The sequence below is a fragment of the Pipistrellus hanaki genome (assembly GCF_964339955.1).
Source record: "Pipistrellus hanaki genome assembly, chromosome: 12".
NCBI lineage: Eukaryota > Metazoa > Chordata > Mammalia > Chiroptera > Vespertilionidae > Pipistrellus > Pipistrellus hanaki.
The window spans coordinates 49,192,508-49,217,967 of record NC_140514.1 but is presented as its reverse complement, the minus strand read 5'-3'; the positions used below and the strand labels follow the sequence as shown (position 1 = coordinate 49,217,967).

General features: G+C 41.1%; 1 protein-coding gene and 1 pseudogene across 4 annotated transcripts in view; one reads left to right on the top strand and one right to left on the bottom strand.

Moving 5' to 3' along the window:
* The window catches only part of CHMP3 (charged multivesicular body protein 3), a 36,322-nt gene extending 11,084 nt beyond the window's left edge, over positions 1–25,238 (top strand). For 2 of the 3 annotated variants that reach the window (XM_084900284.1, XM_084900285.1), the window contains exons 2-6: positions 6,032–6,092; positions 11,437–11,616; positions 17,840–17,961; positions 18,485–18,599; positions 24,728–25,238. In XM_084900284.1, coding sequence (XP_084756410.1) covers positions 6,032–6,092; positions 11,437–11,616; positions 17,840–17,961; positions 18,485–18,599; positions 24,728–24,873 — 624 coding nt within the window. In that variant the 3' untranslated portion in view covers positions 24,874–25,238. The remainder of the gene's footprint in view (positions 1–6,031; positions 6,093–11,436; positions 11,617–17,839; positions 17,962–18,484; positions 18,600–24,727) is intronic. The other variant, XM_084900286.1, reaches the window with a different exon arrangement.
* On the bottom strand, positions 202–715 carry LOC311631120 (myotrophin homolog; annotated as a pseudogene). Its single transcript has one exon. The product of its transcript is annotated as a myotrophin homolog (transcript).
* Positions 25,239–25,460: the final 222 nt, after the last annotated feature.

Sequence of the window (25,460 nt, the reverse complement as noted above, 5' to 3'; positions counted from 1 at the left end):
TTCAACAGTTTTTACATGCCTGGGAAGCAAATTGTAAACTCAGAAGAACAAATATCTCAGGAACAATATTCAAAATGTTTATAAGACTTTGAAGGTGAAAAAAACTTCATCATTCATAGATGATGTCTTATGCACGAAGTACATTTGTTCCAGGACATAGGACAACCAGAAAACATACAAAGTAAGAACAAATCCAACTGTTTAACCTTCCACCATTCCCTTGAGTGTTAAACCCAGACCACCTTTGGCCACTTGCAGGAGTGTCATTTCTTCTTTATTCTCAATGTAAATACTTGCTGCATGGGACACCAGCAGTTCTGCTTCTTCCACTCCTCATCACAGGCTAAGTGTAAAAGAGTGTTACCCTCAGTGTCTTGGATGTCTGTGGATGCTTTGTAGCACAGCAGGATATGAATCATCTTTAAGTTACCCTTGGCTGCCGCCTGGTGCATTGCTGTCGCCTCATAATGGTCCTTAGCATCTGGATTAGACCCGCCTTCCAGTAACATGACAGCAATCATCATCATCTTTATCATTCATTGCTGCTCCAATTTGCAGCAAGAATTCAACAATTTCTATATGTCCTACTGAGCATGCCCAATGCAATGCAGTTCTGCTATCCTGGTCAGTTCTAGTAGCCAGGGATTTATCGGCCAGGATCTCCTCCTTCAACTCCTGCAGCTTCCCGCTGTAGGCCAGATTACAGACCATTAGGTTAGACCGGTGGTCGGCAAACTCATTAGTCAACAGCCAAATATCAACAGTACAATGATTGAAATTTTTTTTGAGAGCCAATTTTTTAAAACTTAAACTTCTTCTAACGCCACTTCTTCAAAATAGACTCACCCAAGCTGTGGCGTTTTGTGGAAGAGCCACACTCAAGGAGCCAAAGAGCTGCATGTGGCTCTCGAGCTGCAGTTTGCCGACCACAAACTGACAACCTTTGGACACAAACCCCTCCATTTCGCTTTCCCCTCCTTTTTATCTTTTTAATTTCTTGCTGTTAATCGTAGTGATCTTTATAGTTATGAAACTTGATATAGGTCCTTGAGTTTTTTGTCTTAGGCTGTATTTCACCCTAATGGGACATTAGAATCACCTGGAGAGATTTTAAGTCCTATCAGTCATCTGGGCTTTACTTCCAGCCTAATTTCCCAGGTGACAAAGTGCAGTCAGGTTGAGAACCACTGATCTGGGACCTGGCTGGATAATTTTGGTTATTCCCATTTCTCTTAGGTAAGTTTTTCTTTTGCAAAAATCCCTTTTGATTTGTGTAAATTAAAAAATGTTTGACAGATTTTATGAAACCTTTTCTGACATTTAAAAACATGTTTTGTTTGTGTTACTGATGCCTAAAATTTTATGTTCCTTCTGCACAACACACACTCCATGCAGTTAAATTCAGCAGGTAGTTATTGAACATCTGCTTTGTGCCAGACATTGTGCGAGGGCTTAGTGAGTAAGGAAAGCCTTTGACTTTCTGGAGCATGGAGTGTGTAAGTAACTAAGAATAATGTAGTTTACAGAAGAGAGGAGGAATAAGCCTCTGTATTTATACTGCAAGGGAATTTAACATATTCTGGGGGTGGAGGAAGCCCTCCCCGAAGTAACATTTAAGCTGAGACTTGAAGAACAAATTCAGATAACATACTCTTTATTTTCCTGACTATTACTAACATTTAGGGAAAGAAATATTCTCTGTTGGTTATGTGAAATTGTGCTATCAGCTAGTTGCCACCTCCGACATGTTATTAAATTGCTACAATTCATGCCTCAGTGCTTCTAATAGAAATACTTTGCCAAGTATAAGGTAGAATTTGTTATTTTCAGATGTTGATAAAATGGAGATTGTTGGAGAAAAAAGAACCCTCGTTCACTGCTGGTGGGATTGCGGACTGGTACAGCCACAGTGGAAAACAGAATGGCATTATTTAGATGTGTGTGGTTTAATCTTTATATACTTGGGGGTTTTCCAGCTATCTTTCTGTTACTGATAACTAGTTTAACTCCATTGTGGTCTCAAAACATATTTTGTATGATCCTAGCCAGTTGCCTCAGTGGATAGAGTGTCAGCCTGAGGACTGAAGGGTCCTGGGTTCAACTCCAGGCAAGGGCTCATGTCCAGGTTGTGGACTCAATCCCCAGTGAGGGGCATGCAGGATCAATGGTTCTCTCATCATTGATGTTTTTTTCTCTCTCTCTTCCTTTCTCTCTGAAATCAATAAAAATATATTTAAAAAAGAAAAGAAAAAGTTTATAAAAAACAAAACCTATTTTGCATGATTTCTATTCTTGTAAGTGGGTTAGGGTGTGTGTGTTATGGCTCAGAAAGTCATGTTTTTAGGAGTGTTCCGTTTGAGCTTCAAAAGTATATATATTCTGTTGTTGGACATCGTGGGTATTCTATAAATGCCAGTTAGAACTAGTTGACTGATGGTACTATTCAAGTCAGTTGTGTCTTTACTGATTTTCTGCCTGTTTCATTTGTTAATTACCTAAAGAGAGGTGTTAAGTCTCCAGATATAATAGTGGATTCATCCATTTCCCCTTTCAGTTTTATCAGTTTTTGCCTCATATATTTCAACACTCTGTTGTAGGTGCATATACATTAAGGATTGCATGTATTTGTGTTGAATTGTGTATCATTATGTAATGTTCTTCAGCTAAGTTTCCTTGTTCTGAAGTCTGCTTTGTCTTAATAGCTACCTCCTTTCTTTTTTCTTTCTTTACTGCTTTCTTCTTTATTGAGGTGAAAGTCATTTAACATAAAATGAACTATTTGACTGTAATATGTTTTTATTGATTTCAGAGAGGAAGGAAAAGGGAAAGAGAGATAGAAACATCAATGATGAGAGAGTCATTGGTCAGCTGCCTCCTACATGCCCACACTGGGGATCCAGTCCAAAACTCAGGCATGTGCCCTGACCAGGAATCAAACCGTGAACTCCTTGTTCATACGTTAAAGCTCAACCACTGAACCATGCTGGCCAGGCTCAGTCAGAAGTTTTGTTTTAAAGATGAAATTTATTTTAAAAAACCTCATAGCCCAGCTGGCATGGCTCAGTGGTTGAGCATTGACCTATGAACCAGGAGGTCACAGTTTGATTTCTGATTCCCAGTCAGGGCACATGGCCAGGGAGGGGCTCCATTTCCATTGGGTGTGTGCAGGAGGCAGCCAATCAGTGATTCTCTCTCATCATTAATGTTTCTATCTCTCTCCCTCCCTCTCCTTTCCTCTCTGAAATAAAAAAAATATATATTTTTTAAATCCTCAAATAAACCAATCAGATTTATAAGAGTAGCTAGCTAGCTTAATTTGGCAAACAGGAAGCGGGGAGCAGAAAGGATGGAGACATTTTTGGCCTGACAATTAAAACAGCCATAAACCAAGGACAAAAGTATTTCTGGCCTGAGTAATCAAAGCAGCCATAAGGTAGATCAAAAGCAGTTCTAACCTGAGCAGCTGAGGGAGCCATAAGGGGGATTAAAAGCAGCTCCAACTTGAACAGGTAAGATGGGTATGTGAAGGGCAGAAACGGCTCTAAGGAGGAGATAAAGTAAGGGGCACCACAAGCTCTGAAACTAATACTATGTACAGAGTGTCCAATGAGGAAAGCATGGGGATCCTAAATTAAGGAAGAGTCCACTTACAAAAGGCCAGTTCAGATAAAGAACTGCAGCCTTTATAAAACTGGAGACAGACTCAGCAGATTTCAGATTTGAATTCTCAAATCTTTTTAATATCTGCCAAAATTTGTTTGGCTCAGTGGATAAAGTGTTGGCCTGCAGACTGAAGGGTCCCAGGTTTGATTCTAGTCAAGGGCATGTACCTTGGTTGCGGGCACATCACTAATGGGAGGTGTGCAGGAGGCAGCTGATCAATGTTTCTCTCTCATCTATGTTTCTAACTCTCTGTCCCTCTCTTTTCCTCTCTGTAAAAAAAAAATCAATAAAATATAAAAGATAAAATAAAAATCTTAATATCTTTTTCTTGGTATGAAAATAGCAATACTATGGATAGTATTGTTTTTTTAAGATTTAAATCAACTGTAATATTAATGGTTATTAGCAATCTTGATTTTTATTACTGTTAAAACAAGATAGAAATGTGATACTTTAAATATTCTTTTCAATTTTCTATGAGCTATTTTATAGTAAGCTAGAGGTCTGGTGCACAAAATTCATGCAGGCTGGGGTGCGGTCCCCTCAGCCCAGCCTGCATCCTCTCCAATCTGGGATCCCTTGGGGGATGTCCCTCTCACAACCCTGGACCACTGGTAACCGGTCGTTTCTCCGGCAGGCCAAAGGTGAGAGGGCACAGGCCACGCCAAGGGACCCCGCCAGTGCACCAGGAGAGCCGGGGAGGGATGTGGGAGGTTGACCAACCAGGGAGGGCTCCAGGGCGTGCCCAGCCCATCTTGCTCAGTCCTGATCTGCCAGACCCCAAAAGCCAGCTATCCTACCAGTCAGAGCATCTGCCCCACCAATTGGAGCATCTGCCCCTGGTGGTCAGTGCATGTCATAGTGACTGGTCGACCAGTCCACTGTCTGCCTCCTAAGGGTGGTCAGTGAGCAGTGTTTAGCATATCATTAGCATATTATGCTTTAATTGGTTGAACAACTGACCAGTCACTTAGCATATTAGGCTTTTATTAGATACGATTATTTTTAATCTTAACTCTCACAACCATTGTCTACTAGAAAGGTGAATTCTGATCTTCATGATGGGCTTTTTTATAGAATTTCTGGTAGTGATTATGGGCACCAGGGTCGCTTAACTCTTGGGGTTTGCTGCGGAGGCAGGCAGCAACCAGAATAGTATATTCATACTGGGTGAGAATGTCTTTGATCTCTTTCTTTGGAGCCTATCCACATATTTTTGGTACTAGGTCACCAGGGTTTTGGAGGTGGACTGGCATATTGCGTAAATCTGGGTCACGTGATCACCCGTCACACGGACACAGCCAGCTCATTGTTCCTTGCCCAGAGGCAGAGCAGGCTCCCGGAGCTTGTGTTGCAGTGTGTAGCTGGATCATGTTCAGGGAGCACCCATAATCTAATGAGGCAGTTGCCCCGTTTGCCATGTGCCATGGCGCTAGCAGTTTTCTTGTGTCCTAAGACCTGCCCCAACTGCAGAGGACCCTCGGATGGCATGGCTGCAGGTGTACATGAGATGTCCTCATTGTGAGGCTCTGCAAGCAGAAAAAAAAGTCCTGTTTTATGTTTTGTTAGCCATAAGAACTGAGAAACATCGTTAATATAAATAAGTAGATTGTAATGGACATTTTGTATGTCTGTGTCACTCAGTTCTTTGAATTTCTATGTCATATGCCAAAAAAACACACAGTGTGATTTACTGTAAAATTTAGTTGTAGTGATTTATCAGTTGATAATTCAGATTTTCCTTCAGTTTTTTTGAAACTGAAGAATTGGAAAACACTTTATACTTGCATAAGAATTTGATAATCATTAGAGTCTGTCATTTTCACTACTGCCTCAGCATTTACACCAGTATTTCCAGTTGCCCTTATATTTACTGCTTTAGAGATTTTGCCTTTCAGGGAAACACATTCAAGGTAATAAGAGGGATAGGTTAGAGGACTGTCTTTCTTTGTGAAATGAAAAAGCATTGTTAAAAGGGAAAAGGAAAAGGAGAACTCTCGTGACACTGGCAGAGCAGTTTGAAATAATTATCTGTAGTAGTTGAAAATCTGATACCCTTAAAACCTGTCTGTACCCATGCAGCTTTTGAAAAATCTTTATGTAGCTGCAGGGTACTGAACTCTCTCTGAGATCTTGTATGAAATGCTTTTTACTGCCTACCTTCAGATAAGACTCTTTGAATAGCTTGGGACTTCTATGTACTATGATTAAATAGATGAAAAATGGAATTTTCCCTAAAACTCTTTTTTGAAAATGGCTTTATTTATTTTGTACTAGAATAAACATAGAATTAATATAAAATTCTATAAAATTTGGTGAGTTAGAAGGTTGGCTTCTCTTATAATTCCTTTTCTAAAATCTTTCCCAGGTCAATGAGTGGTCATTGAAGATAAGAAAGGAAATGAGAGTTGTTGACAGGCAAATAAGAGGTAAATTATTATTTTATGTCTCCTGTTCCCTCACTCCCTTAGTGTATTTTGCATTAGTTCTTAAAAATAAGCTGCTTCAAAATATAGTTGATTCTTAAGTTATTTATAATTGTTCTAACTATCCTGTTTTGCTTTCTAATAATTATAAGAAGAACTAACTCCGATGAACTCAAAGAAACTTTATATTTTGTTAGAACTAAATCTTTCTCTGGCCTGGAATTCAGCTATTCAAGGGAGAGGGGTCATGCTCATTCATTACTGATTTTCTAGAGCTCAGAGTTGGAAACAAAGCAGATGCTCATATACTATCGTAGACAGAATAATGTCCTCCCACAGATGTCCACATTTTAATCTCGACAACCTGGGAATATGTTACTTGGCAAAAGGGAATGTGCAGATGTGATTAAATTAAGGTTCTTGAAGTGGGGATATAATCCAGGCTGTCTGGGGGCGCCCAGTGTAATCACAAAGGTTCTTAGAAGAGGGAGGCACTGTGTTGAGGAAAGTGAGGGGAAAGGAGATGTGACCACAGCACCAGGTGTTGGAGTGATGTGTTTTGAACACGGAGGAACAGGCCGTGCGCCAGAGAACACTGTTGGCCTCTGGAAGCTAGAAAAGGCAGGGAAGTGGATTCTCCCACAAAGCTTCCAGAAGAAACACAGTCCTTCCAACACATTGATTTTTTAGACTCCTAACCACCAGAATTACAGAAGAATAAATGCGTTGTTTTAAGCCATTAATAATAAAGAACTAAAGAAAACTCTAAAGAAATGATTTTATGGAATGCAAATTAAATAAACTTACATAAGTAAGGAATGCAATTCCATTTTTACTACTCCAAGCATGGCTTTAAATTGAGGGAAATAAAATTAAGTATTGTTGATTATCGCTTAAAAGTAAGGTGAATTGCAAAGAGATAATGACATTTAAAACTTTAATGATTTTTAACACTTTCATGATTAGAATAAAATTAATACCATAAAAGTATTCCCAATATCTTGGTTAAAAAAAGAATCGGAGAGGGGAATTTCATTCCCAGCCACGATGGAGTGAGGGATTCAGACTTGCACTCTCATTGTAAATAAAGAAAGAACAGGACAGAGTCTATGAAATGTCTGTTTGCAAACATTGGACAACTGGCGGTACAGAATTTTGATCACCGATAGAAGGGAAACAAAGGGAGAGAGCCCTGATAGGTACTAGTATGCCCCTGATTTTCTGCCTGGAGCAATTTTCTGGATCATACACAGTACATGGGAAGGGGGTTCTAAACAGAGCATGAGTTGGGGAAACAAATCAGGGATCAAGGAAGCTGCAGTGGCTGGACTTTGTGGGCCAGTGTATCAGAGAGAAGGGCATTTCCTGATAAAAAGCCCAAACATCTGCATGGCGTCTCATTGAGTCTCTGGCCAAATACTGTGCCCTGTATACTTAGAATGAGATTTCAAGTGGTTGGTCAAAGAACAATTACTGAGAACAGAACAAACTACTAGGAAGCTACAGACTAAACAAGTCCCAGCACTAACAAATAACTGAGAGATGGTAGAGTTCTGATCCCACACAGTAATGAGACCTTTTTGAGCATCTAGTACAGTTAATAGAGAACCCAGAAGGACCATGCCTAAAATTAAGGCTAAATAGCCCTAGATTACAGGCCATACCAACAGAGCCTAAATTCAAGTCTTGAAAGCTGATCTGCAGGCAGTTTAACTGTCTTCCAAGTATAGCTGCTCTTTAAAAGAAAAAGAAAAAATTTAGACACTTAGCAATTACTGGGAAGAAGCAGAAAAGTGGGAATCAAAATAAAAAAATATATAAATAGACTAAAAAAAAACAATAATGGTAGAAAGCAGACAAGAATTTTAGACAGCTATTATAAATACGTTGAAGAATTTAAAGGAAAGCATGAACACAGTAAGGAGATAAATAGAAGATAAAGAAAAGAGCAAAGTGTGCCCTTGCTGGATTGGCTCAGTGGATAGAATGTTGGCCTATGGACAGAAGGGTCCTGGGTTCAATTCCAGTCAAAGGCATATGCCTGGGTTGCTGGCTTGATCCCCAGTGGGGGGTGTTGAGGAGGCAGTCAATCAATGATTCTCTCTCATCATTGATGCTTCTATCTCTCTTCCCTTCTTTCTCCCTGAAATAAATTAAAAAATATATATAAAATAAAAAAAAGAAAGAAAAGAGCAAAGTGGAACTTCTAGAAATAAAAGATCCTATATAATAAAAGGCTAATGTGCAAATCAACTGAACAGTGGAATGACTGGTTGCTATGACGAGCACTGACCACCAGGGGTAAGATGCTCAATGCAGGAGCTGCCCCAAGTAGTCAGTGCACTCAGCCAGAAGCCCTGAGCTGGGCTCACAGCTGGTGAGCGCAGCGGTGGTGACAGGAGCCTCTCCTGCCTCCGGGCAGCGCTGGGGATGTCAGATTGCCGGCTTAGGCCTGCTCCCCTAAGCCTGCAGTCGGACATCCCCCAGGGGCTCCCAGACTACGAGAAGGCACAGGCCAGGCTGGGGGACACCCCCACCCCCTCGAATGCACAAATTTCATGTACCGGGCCTCTATTCTGAAATAAAGAAAAATAAAATAAAAATGTCATTGAACAGGTTTAATAAGCAGATTAGACACTACAGAACACAAGATCAATGAAATTGAAGATACCAATGCAAACTTCCAAAACTATAGTACAGAGAGGAAAAATGTTTTTGTTTTTTGTTTTTTAATAAATCTTTATTGATTTCAGAGAGGAAAGGAGAGAGAGAGAAACATCAGTAATGAGAGAGAATCATCAACCAGCTGCCTTCTGCACACCCCACACTGGCGATCAAGCCCACGACCCAGGCATGTGCCTTGACTGGGAATCACACCATGACCGCCTGGTTTATAGGTTGATGCTCAACCACTGAGCTATGCTAGCCGGACGAGAGGGAACAGTTTTTTTGTGTGTTTTTTTTAAATGAACTTGTAGAACATTATCAAGTGGCCCAGCATGTAATTTGAGTCTCAGAAGGAGAGGAGTCAGGAAAGGATCAGATAAAATGATAACTGATGAATACTGCAAACACACAGAAACAAGCAATTCTTCAAACAGGATCAACACAAAACCATACCAAGGCATATCACAATTTAGATCATTCATGTTGCCTCTCTCAGATGAACACAGCCTGGCCCCCCCCACCAACTAGAAAGGTAATAATATACATATTATTATTATTGAGGCAGAAAAGTATAAATAAGAAAGTTAAAACCACTCTAAAGTCCTACCATCTAGACAGAGCATGTTGGTGATCATCTCTTCCAGATATGTTTCTGTCTATAGTTGCCTCTATACACAAACACTTGTTTATAAATGGATCATAATACTCTTGTTGCTGCTTTATGTATTTCTTACAGTAAAATATACATAACATAAAATTGACCATTTTAAATATTAAGTATACGGTTCAGTAACCTTAAGTCTATTCACATTGCATTGTAACCATCGCCACTGTTTATCTCCAGAACTAATATTTCATCCCATACTGAACTCTGTACCACTAAGTGATAACTCCATTTCCCCCTCTCTGACATTCCCTCGTAATCACTGTTCTACCTTCTGTCTCTATAATTTACTGTTAGGTTACCTCATAAAAGTGGAATCGAACAATGTTTTTCTTTGAATAAAGGTTATTTTACTTACCATAATGCTTTTAAGATTCATCCATGTAATAATATATATCAGAATTTCCTTTTTAAAACTGAATAATAGCTGAAACCGGTTTGGCTCAACGGATAGAGCGGCGGCTTGGGGACCGAAAGGTCCCGGGTTCGATTCTGGTCAAGGGCATGTACCTTGGTTGCGGGCATATCCCCAGTAGAGGGTGTGCAAGAGGCAGCTGATTGATGACTCTCTCTCATCAATGTTTCTAACTCTCTATCTCTCTCCCTTCCTCTGTACAAAATCAATAAAATATATTTTTAAAAAATTTTAAAAAAACCCTGAATAATATCATATTGTACGTTTGTACTTCATTTTGTTTATTGATCTATCGATGGACATCTGGGTTATTTCTACCTTTTGGCTGTCGTGAATATGCTGTTATGAACATGAGTGTACAATTATCTGTTTGAGTCCCTGCTTTATTTTATTTATTTATTTATTTATTTATTTTTAAACATTTTATTGATTTTGTACAGAGAGGAAGGGAGAGATAGAGAGCTAGAAACATCGATGGGAGAGAGCCATCGACCAGCTGCCTCTTGCACACCCCCTAGTGGGGATATGCCCTCAACCAAGGCACATGCCCCCGACCGGAATCGAACCCGGGATCCTTCAATCCCCAAGCCGACGCTCTATCCACTGAGCCAAACCGGTCCCGGCTGAGTCCCTGCTTTAAATTCTTTTGTGTATATACCCCAGAAATGGGTCAAATAGTAATTCTGTATTTAAATTTTGAAGAATGTAGTAGTTTGAAGAATTTGAAGAATTTTGTAGTGTTTTCCATAGGACTGTACCATTTTACATTTTTGACATCAAGGACTAAGATACAAAGCAGCCACATGAAAAGGAGGATGTAGAAGAAAGTAATTTAAGAGTGCATGCCCGGGGAAGGATGAGACTCTGGAAGACCTGAGGAGTCTAAGTTTACACCTCAAGCTGAGTCTCAGCACAGGCATCCTAATACAATAAAAGTTTTAAAAAATAGCAAATCCTGGGGAAAGTGGGAGAACCTGATTTCCAGAGTTATGTGATGATTCAAATGTCCCATTTTTAACAACAAAAATCACAAGGCATACAAAGAAACCTAAAGTATTGTCCATTCAACAGTAAGTAAATGAGCAGAAAATGTTCATGAGAAAGACTAGATGACATGTTTACTAAACAAAAACTCTAAAACAGCTGTCTTAAAGAGGTATAAAGTAAGATGTGGTTGATTTCAGAGAGGAAAGGAGAGGAAGAGATAGAAACATCAATAATGAGAGAGAATCATTGATCAGCTGCCTCCTGCATGCCCTTCACCTGGGATTGAACTGCAATCTGGGCCTGTGCCCTGACCAGGAATTGAACTGTGACTTCTAGTTCATAAGTTGACACTCAACTACTGAGCTACAGTGGCCGGGCAACTTCTACTTTTACTCTTAAATTACTTTAACGTTGGATCTGGAAATAACAAATACCCACCACGTTAATTAGCTTACTTTTGTTTATATTCTCCTGTTTTCCTATTTAACAGACATATTTAGATTACAATAAGAACAAATTTGAGTACCAATAAATCTCCTGGTTTACCCTTAAATTTGTGTAGTTTTGTGTTGTGCTTTAAATTAATTAATTTATTTATTGTGCTTTAAATTTAGACATTCAAAGAGAAGAAGAAAAAGTGAAACGCTCTGTGAAAGATGCTGCCAAGAAGGGTCAGAAAGACGTCTGTGTGGTCCTGGCCAAGGAAATGATCAGGTCAAGGAAGGCTGTAAGCAAGCTCTATGCATCCAAAGCTCACATGAACTCTGTGCTCATGGGGATGAAGAACCAGCTGGGTAAGAAGGCATTACCTGCCGCCACCTTGTTAATGCTGATGCTCGTGCTGTTATCAGTTCCGGTTTCCATGAATAGAAAGAACAGTCTCAGCTCTGATTTTTTTTTCATGTTATTTTTATTTTTTTGTCTTCACCTGAGGATATGTTCATTGACTTTAGAGAAAGAGGAAGGAAGCCAGAGAGAGAGAAATGTTTATTTGTTTCCTCCTATATACACCCCAACTGGGATTGAACCCACAACCTAAGCATGACCAGGAATTGAACCTGCAACTTTTTGATGCATTAGATGACGCTCCAACTAACTGAGCCACTCAGCCAGGGCTTTGATATATATATATTTTTTATCATCGTCTTAGTTTGGCTGTTTTATAAAATGCAGAATATTACTATCATTATTTTATTGTTACTTGTCTTTTGCTAGTGTTGTTGAAGTAATGGCTGTCTACACATAAAACTGCTTTGTTTAAAAGTTAGAATGTGCTTGGACGGTGTTGCTCAGTGGTTGAGCATCAACCCATGAACCAGGAGGTCACGGTTCAATTCCTAGTCAGGGCACATGCTTGGGTTTTGGGCTCAGCTTCCGGTAGAGGGAGTGCAGGAGGCAGCAGCCAATCAATGATTCTCTCATCTTTGATGTGTCTCTCTCCCTTTCTCTCTGAAATCAATAAAGATATATTAAAAAGAAAGTTAGCCAAAACTGGTTTGGCTCAGTGGAAAGAGCGTTGGTCTGCGGACTGAAGGGTCCCAGGTTCGATTCCAGTCAAGGGCATGTACATTGGTTGTGGGCACATTCCCAGTGTGGGGTGTGCAGGAAGCAGCGGATTGATGTTTCTCTCTCATCGATGTTTCTGGCTCTCTATCCCTCTCCCTTCCTTTCTATAAAAAATCAATATAAAATATATATATATTTTAAAAAATTAGAATGTATTTCCTCATGTGAACAGTGTTATAGAGTGACCTGAGAGTTGAGTTGGAGTTAAACTTTGCATCCAGTTGGTTTCTGTTCTTACTTAATTTCTATTAAATGAAGACATCCTAATGTAGAACTATAGTTGCTGAGAATGGCAGCAAACAACTATCAGAAATTTATACTTAGTATGAGCTCAGAAATTATGGAGGAATTTTTCACTAAAGAGTATTGTCAGCGCTCTGTCAGATCCTACATTGAAGAACACATCACCCTCAAAAGTTAGAAGACTGAATTTTCATGTAAAGGTTCCAAATTAGTACCTAATCCATTATTTGATTGTATTTAGTTCTGAAGTTATTTCTTTACATTCAGTTTTAACACTTGGATGTAGCTTTTAAATATGCACAATGTCTGCATCATCAATTTCTTTCTCCAGATACTGAGGAAAATAATCATGGGTTGGGAAAGAGTAAAAATATGACAAACTCATTGTACCACATCTTCTTAACTTTAAAAAAATATATATTTTATTGATTTTTTTACAGAGAGGAAGGGAGAGGGATAGAGAGTTAGAAACATTGATGAGAGAGAAACATCAATCAGCTGCCTCCTGCACACTCCCTGGTGGGTATGTGCCCGCAAACCAAGGTACATGCCCTTGACTGGAATCGAACATGGGACCTTTCAGTCTGCAGGCTGATGTCTATCCATTGAGCCAAACTGGTTAGGGTACGTCTTCTTAACTTTTAAAAACTGTTATTTCAGCCGTAGAGTAATGTATTTAGGCTCTTTAAATACTGGATATATCACTTCTCTCTATGCCTTTGAACAAGCCAAGTGTTCAGTAACATGAAGAAATAGTTTTATCTTATGTTATTTTAAAAAATATATATTTTTATTGATTTCAGAGAAGAAGAGAGGGAGAGAGAGATAGAAACATCAATGATGAGAATCATCGATTGGCTGTCTCCTGCAACCCCTTACTGGGGATTGAGCCCATAAACTAGGCATGTGCCCTGGCCAGGAATCGAACTGTGACCTCCTGATTTAAAGGTCAGTGCTCACCACTGAGCCACACAGTTTGGGCTTATCTGTCATTTTGAAAACTTAAGTAAATACTCTTGCCTTTTACAGCCAGCTTTGAAAATTTCATGTTTATTCCCTATTTTCATATTCCCTATTTTTCTGCAACATGCTGAAAAGATGCATGTTCAGTTGACCATGAGAAACTTACTATAAAATTTTTCATTATTTTCGTTACTGAATCAACATCAGAAAACATTGTGCTTATTGTGCCTTCTCTCCCCTACCCCATCTAGGAATAGAGCACTGTATGCATAGCCTCTTTTTTTCCCCAATTGCAAAGTTAAAAGTACCCAGGATAATACAGTAGAGACTATGTACCTATTGCCTAGAACCAATAAAATTTGATATTTTGTTACATTTGCCTCAGTTTTTATATTATAAAATATTATTACTAAACTTGAAGCTCCTTTAATATACCTTTCCAATTCCATTCCTTCTCTCTCACCCTCCCTAGAGGAAACCAGTATCATGAATCTTAAAATTTGTATAAATGGTATTACATGATTATATACACCAGTTCGTTATCTTTGTACCATGTATCATTGTACTTTTGAAATATACTCAGTGATAAATATGTACTTTAGTGGTTGGTATTGCATTATATGTATGTGTCATATTTTATTTTTATTTCCCCCATTGGTGAGCATTTAGGCTATTTCCAGTGTTTGCTGTTGCTAACAGTACTGCTGTGAATGTCTCTTCACTCTTGCATACGTCAAGTGGTTTCTTTAAGACAATTATATATGCAGAGTGGAATGGCTGCATTAAATTATTCTAGAATTGCAAAATTGCTCTCTACAGAGGTCTTACTAATTTATATTTCAGCAGCAGATGAGAGTTCTTTTTTCCATATCTTTTTATAGTCAGACTTTTTAAGCTTTAAGTAGTGTTACCTTGTTTAACATTTCTGGGAACTAGTGAACTTGATCACTCTCTTCTGTCACCTTTTCTCCCTGTGTACTGAGTCCAAAAAATCTTTTCAATCAATAACTCACAGATCACCATTAATTTACGTGGGGGGAAAAAAATCTTTTCTCCCATAGCATGTACTTTCAGTGGTAAACATGACAAAAGCTTTCTCAGGTACTTCACATAAGTCAAGAGCTTGTTACCCTTTAAATGTACATTCCTAACAATATGTTGTTTTTTAAAATGTATATTACCCTGTAGTTCTATCTCAACTGAGAAGTAAAGTATCTGCCCTTCGATCTTTAAGTGTTAAAGGGCTATAGGCTCTGTTTTGGCGTCGGCTCTTTTCCATCTTCTAACCTCATGATTCCATCTAGCCTCGTGCCTTTAAATGCTGTTGATATTTGAAGTTTTGTCTTCAGCCTGACTTCCTCACTAAGTGTATAGTTGGCATCTCCACTCAAGTCTTTTTTTTTTTTTTTTTTTTTTTTATAAAATATATTTTATTGATTTTATACAGAGAGGAAGGGAGAGAGATAGAGAGTTAGAAACATCAATGAGAGAGAGTCATCCATCAGCTGCCTCTTGCACACCCCCTACTGGGGATCTGCCCGCAACCAAGGTACATGCCCTTGACCGGAATTGAACCCGGGTCCCTTCAGTCCCCAAGCCGACGCTCTATCCATTGAGCCAAACCGGTTTCGGCTCCACTCAAGTCTTAATGAGTATATTAAAATTAATATGCCCAGCCGAAACCGGTTTGGCTCAGTGGAGCATCAGCCTGCAGACTGAAGGGTCCCAGGTTCGATTCCGGCCAAGGACATGTATCTTGGTTGCGGGCACATCCCCAGTAGGAGGTGTGCAGGAGGCAGCTGATTAATGATTCTCTTTCATCATTGATGTTTTTATTTCTCTCTCTCCCTTCCTCTCTGCAATAAATAAAAATGTTGTTTTAAAAAAGAAGAGAGAGGGAAAATGGGGGAGGTTGCATTAAGTGTAAGTTTCATGAGAACTTTCTCCAGTCTCTTCAGCAAATAGACTAAGTTACAAAGAGCAAAATGTTTTAATTTAATAAATACATTCTTTTAGTCCCTATTATGTACCATAAAAATGCTGGGCACTGGAGATAAAACAGTGAACATTACAGGCACAGCATTGCCCTCTAGTTATGGAGTGAAAGCAAATAATTGGATAAGTTTAATAAAGTAATAAAATACGTGTATATTTATAATTGTGTTAAGCACTAGGAGACTGTAAAAGGGAAATGCAGTCAAAGGTGGCTCCTGCCAAAACCGGTTTGGCTCAGTGGATAGAGCGTCGGCCTGCGGACTGAAAGGTCCCAGGTTCAATTTCTGGCAAGGGCATGTACCTTGGTTGCGGGCACATCCCCAGTAGGGGGTGTGCAAGAGGCAGCTGACTGATGTTTCTAACTCTCTATCCCTCTCTCTTCCTCTCTGTAAAAAATCAATAAAATATATTTTAAAAAAAAAAAAAAAAAAAAGTGGCTCCTTACAGCACGAATGAAACCTGAAGGAGAAGGAACAATTAAGTGTATGTGTTGGTGGGATGCTCCAACTGGAGTGTCAGTATGTGCAAAGGTGACGGGGCAGAGACAATAGTGCACTCCGCTCTGAAGGAAGGTCTGGGAGGTTGGGTAGTTGATGGCCAGTAAGGGTGAGCAGGGCAGTGAAGAAGACGGGGTTTTTTTTTGTTTTGTTTTTTTAATTTTTTTTATTTTTTGTTAATCTTCACTCAAGGATATTTTTTTGCATTGATTTTTAGAGAGAGTGGAAAGGAGGGGAAGAGACAGAGAGAAACATTAATATGAGAGAGACACATCGATTAGTTGCGTATCTCATGCACCCTGACCAGGGCTGGGGATCGAACCTACAATCCAGGTATGTACCCTTAGATGGGATCAAACCTGGGGTCTTTCAGTCTGTGGGCCCATGTTCTATCCACTGAGCCAAACCGGCTAGGATAAGAAAGCATTTTTTTACAGCTGTTAAAAGCAAGAGTTCTTAGAGACACGTTCAAACTGAGATGCCCTGTGGCTACGGAGCAGATAAAATGCAGTGGGAGTTCAGAGGAAAAGTATTTGGGGGAGAATCAGGGAGGCAGCTGAGTAGAGGAACTAGAGTGCACACAGGCTCAGGTGAAGTATTTCAAGCTGTGTTCAGCCAACTGAGCTTGATTCAGTTTGATGAGAGTGCATTAAGGGGAGCAGTGGGAGGTGAAGCTGCAAAGGTGATTTGGAGTCAAGCTGAGAGTTTAGCTGAGGAATTGTCATTTCTTTCTTAGGCAGCGGAGAGCCTTGGCTCACTTAGGCACAGACTGCAGGTGCAGCGAGTGGGGCAGCGGGACCTGGGGGGTAGGGGGCAGGGCCTGATACGTCCGTCTGCTGGATGGCGTGGAATGAGGACTAGAGGAGGAGCTGTTTGCATGCAGAGTACTAGTGAGTGGGACTTGGAAGTGACAAAATGCCGAGGGACAAATGGTTAAAAATTGGGACGTCTGGTCACCTTAGAAGGTATAGACAAGCCGGAGATGTGCCAAACCCTTGAACATGGAAAGGCTGCAGGGCCATTAAGACACTGGGAACCGAGGGAGAGGAAAAGGCCTGGGAGAGAAAGGAGATTCCGGGTGGTCCAGATCGCTGGAGGAGGATCCCCTGGCTTCCCTGCCTGGTGAGAGGAACCCCCAGGGAGAGAAATGGGGGGGTTTATTATAAGGTGTTGCTTGTTGATAAATACAGCAGAGGAGGTACATGAGGACAGGACTTGGGACAGGCAAGAGGAAGGAGTCTGCATTGAGGGAGTGAGAGGGGGAAATTAGAAATGGTGTAATGAGAGTTCCTGAGAGGTCTTGCTTCAGATGTGCCCCATCCCACCCCTTGGCTTGTTGCTGCTTTGAAAAATCCATGATTGGATGCAGTCATTCCTTTTTCTAAAGTGCAGATGTCCCTGGGAGGGGTGGTATGCTAACTTTGTCAGCTGTGAGTACACTGTCATGATCAGATGCTTTCCAAGTGAAGCTTTCTCACAACAGCTTTCCACTAATAAGAGATGATAAGTATGCTTTGATTGAGGGGAGAAAGTGAAGAGAGAGGTCCAGAGGTGGGGCAGGAAAGAGAGGACTAGAGGAGGAACTGTTCTGCATGCAGAGAACCTGGTCACCTGGTGCAGAAGTGTATTCCGCAGATACATTAATGGCTTTGGAAATTCACAGGCTACTGTTTCCTTTTCTTAGAATGGCTTGTGATTTTACTCTCTGTTTTTCATCCTGTGGTCCTTCTATTGAGCAGTGCTTCTCTTTCAGCGGTTTTGCGAGTGGCTGGTTCTCTGCAGAAGAGCACAGAAGTGATGAAGGCCATGCAGACTCTTGTGAAGATCCCGGAAATCCAGGCCACCATGAGGGAGCTGTCCAAAGAGATGATGAAGGTGACCTTGGGCTAGCCCTGCATCCTGCCAGCTGTCACGCTCAGCAAGTGGCAAAGGCTGGGGCTGGGTTGGGCAGGAATGGACGGAGCACTGTGGCCAGACACTGAGGACAGAGGGGCAGCAGTTAATATCGGTTAAAACCACCTGAGCTGAGCATGGCAGAGGCTGGGTCAGATTGCCAGAGTGCCCCTTAGAGGAAGCGGAAGTGTACCCAGAACTCTTGGGGAAGTTGGATCCAGGGAACGAGTGTTTTGGATTCGGGAAGCTGGAGTTTACAGGCTCCGACAGGAGTACAGAGACAGACAGTGCCCAGGTTCCTCTGGAGAAGGGTTTCCTTTTGGCCCTTTGCCTTTCTGCGGAGAGGGCAGCATCCAGGGTTTCCTGTGGCCAACGGTCTTGTGTGTTAACCCTCAAAAGGGTGGCCTGGCCTGGGAGACGCTGTGTTCACTGGGCACTCGCCCTTAAAGGTGTCTTTGGAGAACAGATTTAACTGTTGGAAGTCACCTGGTTTATCTGTGTTTAGGCAGGGATCATAGAAGAGATGTTGGAGGACACTTTTGAAAGCATGGAAGACCAGGAAGAAATGGAAGAAGAAGCAGAAATGGAAATTGACAAAATTCTGTTTGAAATTACAGCAGGTATGACCCTGACATTCATCCCTCCTCATCTCCTTTTATGGCCATTCTTCCTGCATTCACTGAATTAGCTAGTGGCTTTTTCTTTAGGCTATAACTTCCTTACTTACACATTTTTAATTTTAGATTGTGCAAGTTATTTCTTGAAAAATAAGCACATTATCTATAAACATCTTTTTTAGGACACAGAAATAAAGAGATTTTTTTTTTTTAATTCCTATAGTTTTCAAGTTGAAAGGTGAAGTATTGGTGTCACACTGCATTTGGGAGTTTGAATTGGTGTAGAATTTCTGTAAAGTAATTTGGCAATAGCTATCAAAAGCCCTTGACCTAAAAGGTTGACTTCTGATAGTTTACCCTAGTAATTAAAGAGGCTGAATGATTTAACTCAAGGATGTCTATAGTAGTCTTGTTTATAATATTGAAGTTCTAAACAAGTTAAATGCCTAATAACAGAATATTGGTTAAGTCAAGTATGTTATATATGTTTTAATGGAATACATTACAGTTGTGATAGGTAATGTAGAAATAAATATATTAGTGACATGTAAATATGTTCATAATGTATTAATGTGAAAAAAGCCTTTAGAATTACACATTTTTATGTAAGTCACATCTATAGGAAAATGGTAGTTATTTCTGAGTGATGGTTAATGAGGTTTATTTGGGTTTTTTCCCTGTTCTTTTTTTGAAGTTATTTTTCACTTACAGTTGACATACAATATTATATGATGGGCACAACATGTGTTCATACTATGTTCAGGTATACAACATAGTGATTAGACAGTTCACCTTATGAGGTGATTACCCTGATAAGTCTAACACCCATCTGACACAATACATACATATATATTTTTTAAATTTTTCACTTATTGATGTTGTTAGAGAGGAAAGGAGAAAGAGAAACATTGATATGTTGTTCCATCTATTTAGGCATTCATTAATTCTTGTATGTGCCCTGACTAGAGATCAAACCCATAACCTTAGTGTATTGGGCTTGATCTACTGAGCTACCCAGCCAGGGCACATATATATTATTGACTATATTCCCTGTGCTGTACTTTATATTCCTGTGACTATTTTTATAACTGGTAATTTGTGTTTTTTTTTGTTTTTTTTTTTAAATAAATTTTTATTGTTCATATTATTACAAGTGTTCCTTTCCCCCCCCCCTTCCCACCCCACCCTCTGTCCTTTCCCCACCCCCCATTGTCCTCATCCATAGGTGCACAGTTTATGTTCAGTCTCTTCCCACATTCCCCTCTCCCCTTTTCCCCAAGAATCATTAGTTCACTCCCCTTCCATACCTCTGAATCTATTATATTCAACAGTTAATATTGTTCATCAGATTTTTTTTTTTTAATTTCCTTGGTTTTTAGATTCACTTGTTGATAGTTACGTATTTGTTGTTCATAATTTTTATCTTTATTTACTTTCTCTTCTGAAAGAACCCCCTTCAGCAATTCATATAATTCTGGTTTGGTGGTGATGAACTCCTTTAGCTTTTTTTTATTAGTGAAGCTCTTTATCTGACCTTCGATTCTGAGTGATAGCTTTGCTGGGTAGAGTATTTTTGGCTGTAGGTTCTTGCTATTCATCACCTTGAATATTTCTTGCCATTCCCGTCTGGCCTGCATAGTTTCTGTTGAGAAATCAGCTGACAATCGTATAGGTGCTCCTTTATAGGTAACCACCTGCTTAGCTCTTGCTGCTTTTAATATTCTCTCTTTGTCCTTTGCTCTTGGAATCTTAATTATGATTTGTCTTGGTGTGGTCCTCTTTGGATTCCTCTTATTTGGAGTTCTGTGTGCTTCCTGGACTTGTAAGTCCAATTCTTTCCCCAGGTGGGGGAAGTTTTCTGTCACTATTTCTTTCAGTATGTTTTCGATATCTTGCTCTCTCTCATCTTCTGGGACCCCCATGATTCTGATGTTGGATCGTTTGAAGTTGTCCCAGAGGTTTCTTACATTATCTTCAATTTTCTGGATTCTCTTGCCTTCTAGCTTCTGCAGAGGAGTGTCTTCTGGCTCTTTATGTTCCAACTCTTTGACTTGATTGTTGCGATCTTCTATTCTGTTTTTAGGACTCTGTATAATATTTTTTATTTCAGACAATGTATTCTTTATTTCTTGTTGATCCCTTTTCATATCCTCATAGGTCTCATTTATTTTATCAGCCTTTTCTAGGATACTCTTGAAAAACCTTATAAGTGTGGTTTTGAACTCTATATCCAGTCGCTTTTTGTCCTCCATTTCTTTCGTTTGTGATCTATTTGGTTTAGGCATTTTCGCAGGCAGCTTTTCTGATGGGGCGGAGTTTGAGGGTGGAGCCTACAGCCTTGGCTTCCGTCAGCCCCGCCCTATGCGACTCCCGAGACTCAGGGTCCTTCAGTACTTGTTGCAAGTGCCTCTGAGAGAAAGGTGCCCTCGATTTTCACCTGCTGCCAAACTGTCTATGCTCTGCCGCAATGGGCCCGAAACTGGGGTTCAGTTCAGTTGGAAGTGGAGTTGGAGATGGCGTTCAGAGCAGTCTGGAGCCCCTGTCTCCTTCCCGCCAGGGCAGTCCTACGGCCGGCCCTTCTCTGCGCGCTGTGTGCGTGCCTCTGGGACCTCCTTTCGCCGCTTCCCCGGGTTCGCCTTACAGCCCAGCTCCCTCTGGATGAGCCTGGGTCCCCGGGGTCTGGCCTAGAACGGGGGTTCAGAGCAGTCAGGGGCCCAGCACAGTCGGAGTGTTTATCTCCTTCCCGTTAGGGAACGCCAGCCAGGCACTCGGCCTCCCTCCTCTCCGGCTCCGTCCTCTCCGCGCGCTGCGTGTGTCTCCGTACCTTGGGCTTTTACAGCTCCTCCGCGCCTCCTTCTGGTTTTCTCCTTGCTTCTAGTTGTAGAATTTCCAGTCAGTCGACTTTCCTGTAGTTCTGGGTAATGTCCATTTTATATTTTAGTTGTATTTTATTGAAATTGTTGCGTGCGGCTGCGGCTAGGTGCCTACCCGAGCAGCCATCTTGGATTCTCTCCTCCAAGTCCTCTATAACTGGTAATTTGTACTTCATAATGACTTTCACCCATCTGTCCAACCCTCCTCCCATCTGTATCTATGAGTTTGTTTCTGTTTTTTGTTTGTTCATGTACTTTATTTTTTACATTCTACACATAAATGGAATCATGTGGTATTTGTCTTTTTCTGTATGATTTAGTTCACTTAGTATAATACCCTCCAGGTCCATCCATATTGTTGTGAATAGTAAGATTTCATTCTTTTTTATGGCCATTGTACTGGTATATATGTACCACATCTTCTTTATCCAGTCATGTATTGATGGACACTTAGGTTGTTTCCATATCTTGGTTATTGTATATGAAATGACCTTCTTTGTCTTTTGTGATAGTCTTGGTTTTAAAGTCTTATTTTGTCTGATATAAGTATTGCTACCTCCAGCCTTATTTAAATTTACATTTGCATGAAATATGTTTTTCCATCCCTTTATTTTCAGTCTTTGTGTGTCTTTCCATCTAAAGTGGGTCTCTTGGCAGCATGTTGCCTTGTCTTCCAGATCACTGATTTGATTCTCTGCTTCATCTAATGTGCTGTAGATTCTCACTAGCTATTGTATTTTTCATTTCTGACTTTTTAAATATATTTTCAACCTATATCCTGTTTTCTGTTTTCTATCTCTTTGTTGAAGTTCTCAATGAGTTCATCTGTTTTTCTCCCAAATTTATTGAGCATTTTTATAACCAATGTTTTGTACTCTGTATCTTGTAGATTGCTTCTCTCCATTTCTTTTCATTCTTTTTTCTGAAGTTTTGTCCTAGTGTTTACTTGAGGGCATGTTTTTGTCTCCTTTTGGCTGACTCCCTGTGTTTGTTTCTATGTATTATGTAGATCTGCTTTGTCTCCCAGTCTTGACAGAGTGAAGTTTTATAAAAAGTATCCTGTGTGGCTCATTGACACAGTCTCCTTGGTCTTCTAAGCCAGGTGCTCCAGGAGTGTCCCTTTGTAGGATGTATTATAGTTGAGCTCCAAATGCTGCCAGCATGTCAGCGGTTTGGTTTGACCCTCAGCTGACTGGCTGTGAGCGCTGGCTGCCAGGATAATGGACAAGGTGTGGTGCAAGGCTGATCCCACAGACCTGGAGTCACTTTGGTGGGGCTCTGGTGCCAGCCAAGCCTGACCTTAGGGTGTGTCAGTTGTGGAGCTACTTGGTTCAGACTCCGGTCTGATCTGAAGCTGGCCACTAGGTTTATTGGGTCTGAGGCCACTTGGGAGTGTCTCCGGTGCAGGCCAAGGTCAGCCACCACTTGTGCTGGTCTTAGGAGCTACAATGCATGCTGAGGCCAGCCATCAGACATGGCATTTGTGGATCTTCGAAAAAGTCTGCAGTGTAAGTCTAGGGTGCCCACCACCCATGAGAGGTGTACAGATTTTGGGGAAAGTCTGTAGCTTGGCCACGGTGGGCTGTTTGTGTGAAAGAGCTGCTGAAGAGGCTCAGGCCAGGCAAGGGACTTGTGTGGGGCAGGGTTTTGGTATCACCAAGGCAGGGTGAGCGGTGTTAGCCAATTTAAACGAGAGAGCAAATTTGATACCTTCCAGTACTTTGACCCCTGGAGAGAGTTGCCTTCTCCCCTATCCCTCCAACTCTTTCCCTGAAATCAGTCAATTTAGTTCCTCCCCACATGTCCCTCCTCCCATACACTCCTGATGCTTTTCATGCTGCTGCCCCTGTGCAGGAACTTAGAGCCAGTGAGTATGTGAACGAGTGAGTCTGTGTGGTCTCTCTCCATATAATCAGCACCTCAGTCTGTAGCGGCCCTTCGTGTTGCTCAGAGCAATCCCTGCTAATCTTCACAGCCAGATATTATGGGCACTTCCCTTCCCAGCACTGGAAAGTGGTTTGTGACTGACATCCCTCACTCTCCAGGGGGACCTCTGCAGCCAAGATGCCCCTCCCATTTCTTTTCTTTTTAAAAAAATATGTTTTGAGAGGGAGAGAGGGATAGAAACATCGATGAGAGAGAAACATCAACATCAGTCGGCAGCCGCCTCCTGCACACTGCACACTGCACACTGGGGATCAAGCCTGCAACCTGGGCATGTGCCTGACTGGGAATCAAACCTGTGACCTTTAGTGCATGGGTCAGCGCTCAACCTCTGAGCTGACACGGACGAGGTTCCCTCCCATTTCTTAATTGCCACATCGTGGTTGTGAGATCTGTTCAGCTAGATGTGAATTCTGTTCGGCGTGTCTTCGGGGGGTTCTCAGTGGTGATTCTGTAATTCGGTTGTAGTTTTGATGTGATTGTGGGAGAAGGCGAGTACAGCATCTACTCTGCCATCTTGATCAGAAGTTGAGTTTTTAATCTTTATTTTTACTTCTGGATTTTCTGAATTTCAAGTTGGATAAAATATATATAATTGGTGAGATTTAATTATTGGTTTTTTTATTTGTTTTCATTTATTGGGGGAGAGAAGGGTAGTTACTCCATATTTAAAAAAAAAAAACATTTTTTGAAGATTTAGAAACAATTTAGTTAGATTTGAAATCTTTATGAATCTTAAAAATTAAGTGTTCAATAGTGTTTAGGTATTTAGATCAAGAGCTTCAGAATCAAAATTCTTTTTTTTTTTCCTTCATTTTTTCCATCACCATTTATTTCCTCTGTGCCTTCTTCCACCTCTCCCACCCCTCCCCCCCAGTCGCCTCACTGGTGTCCATGTCTACAAGGTGTCTCCCTCCCTCCCTCCCTCCCTCCCTCCCTCCCTCTCTTTCTCTCTCTCTCTCTTTCTCTCTCTCTCTCTCTCTCTTTTTTTTTTTTTTGCTTAGTCCCTCCACGCCTCTACCCCTGCCCCCAGATCTGTCTGCCTGCTCTTATGAGTCTGTCCTTATTGTACTTGGTATTCAGTTTGTTCATTCACAACCAAAATTCTTAAAATCAGAATCTTTCTGGTTATTATGACTTTGGTGTCATTACAAGTTGGTATTTGCACATTTGTCATCATGAGCAAAACCTCAACCTAAACAGCTTGTTCTATTGCCCCTTCTCTGTCAGGCTGACCCTGGCCTGAAAGGCGGGATGGCGATGGACCATGTCCTAAGCCAACGTGTTGTTGATCTGTTCACTGTTTCCTTTCAGGGGCCTTGGGCAAAGCACCTAGTAAAGTGACTGATGCCCTTCCAGAGCCTGAGCCTCCAGGAGCCACGGCCGCCTCAGAGGAGGAGGAGGAGGAGGAGGAGGTGCTGGAGGCCATGCAGTCGCGGTTGGCCACGCTCCGCAGCTAGGGCCGCCCGCTGCGCCTGAAGCTCTCCCATGGCCAGCCCGCCGGTGTGCGCACTCCGCTGAACGGCCGCTGTTTATGTATCTCTTGCACTACGCCTCTGTGAGGAAGCTTTGCGCTCTGGAGAAGGTTTACTTCACTCTCTGCAGAGGTTTTGGGGTCTCAAAGGATTGTTTTGGGGACGTGATGTAATAAATGCATCGTTTACTGGAGTAGAAACAGAAGAATCTTTGGAGGGAGGGCAAGAATTTGGTCTTCTCGCAAAACACTTCTGAGAATAGAATTCATTGCCTGATGTTGAGGACTCTGTACATTTTTTTGTCTGTAAAACACTATATGAATGGGTTTTAATAAATTTCTGCTTTAACACTTGGTCTCCTTTTAGGTTATCATGTGCAATGAACTTTCCAGGTATTGGCTCTTCCAAATTATTTCATTATGGAAATAATGTGGAAAGAGAGCAGAAGACTTGGAAGCTCAGGAGAAGGGCTTCTCCCCTGTAGATGCTTCTCCCCAGCCTTCACAGGCGTAGCATGGGGGCCGCTGTGTGCTTTTGCCTTCTGTTTAACTCAAAAGATGCTTGGAAATTAT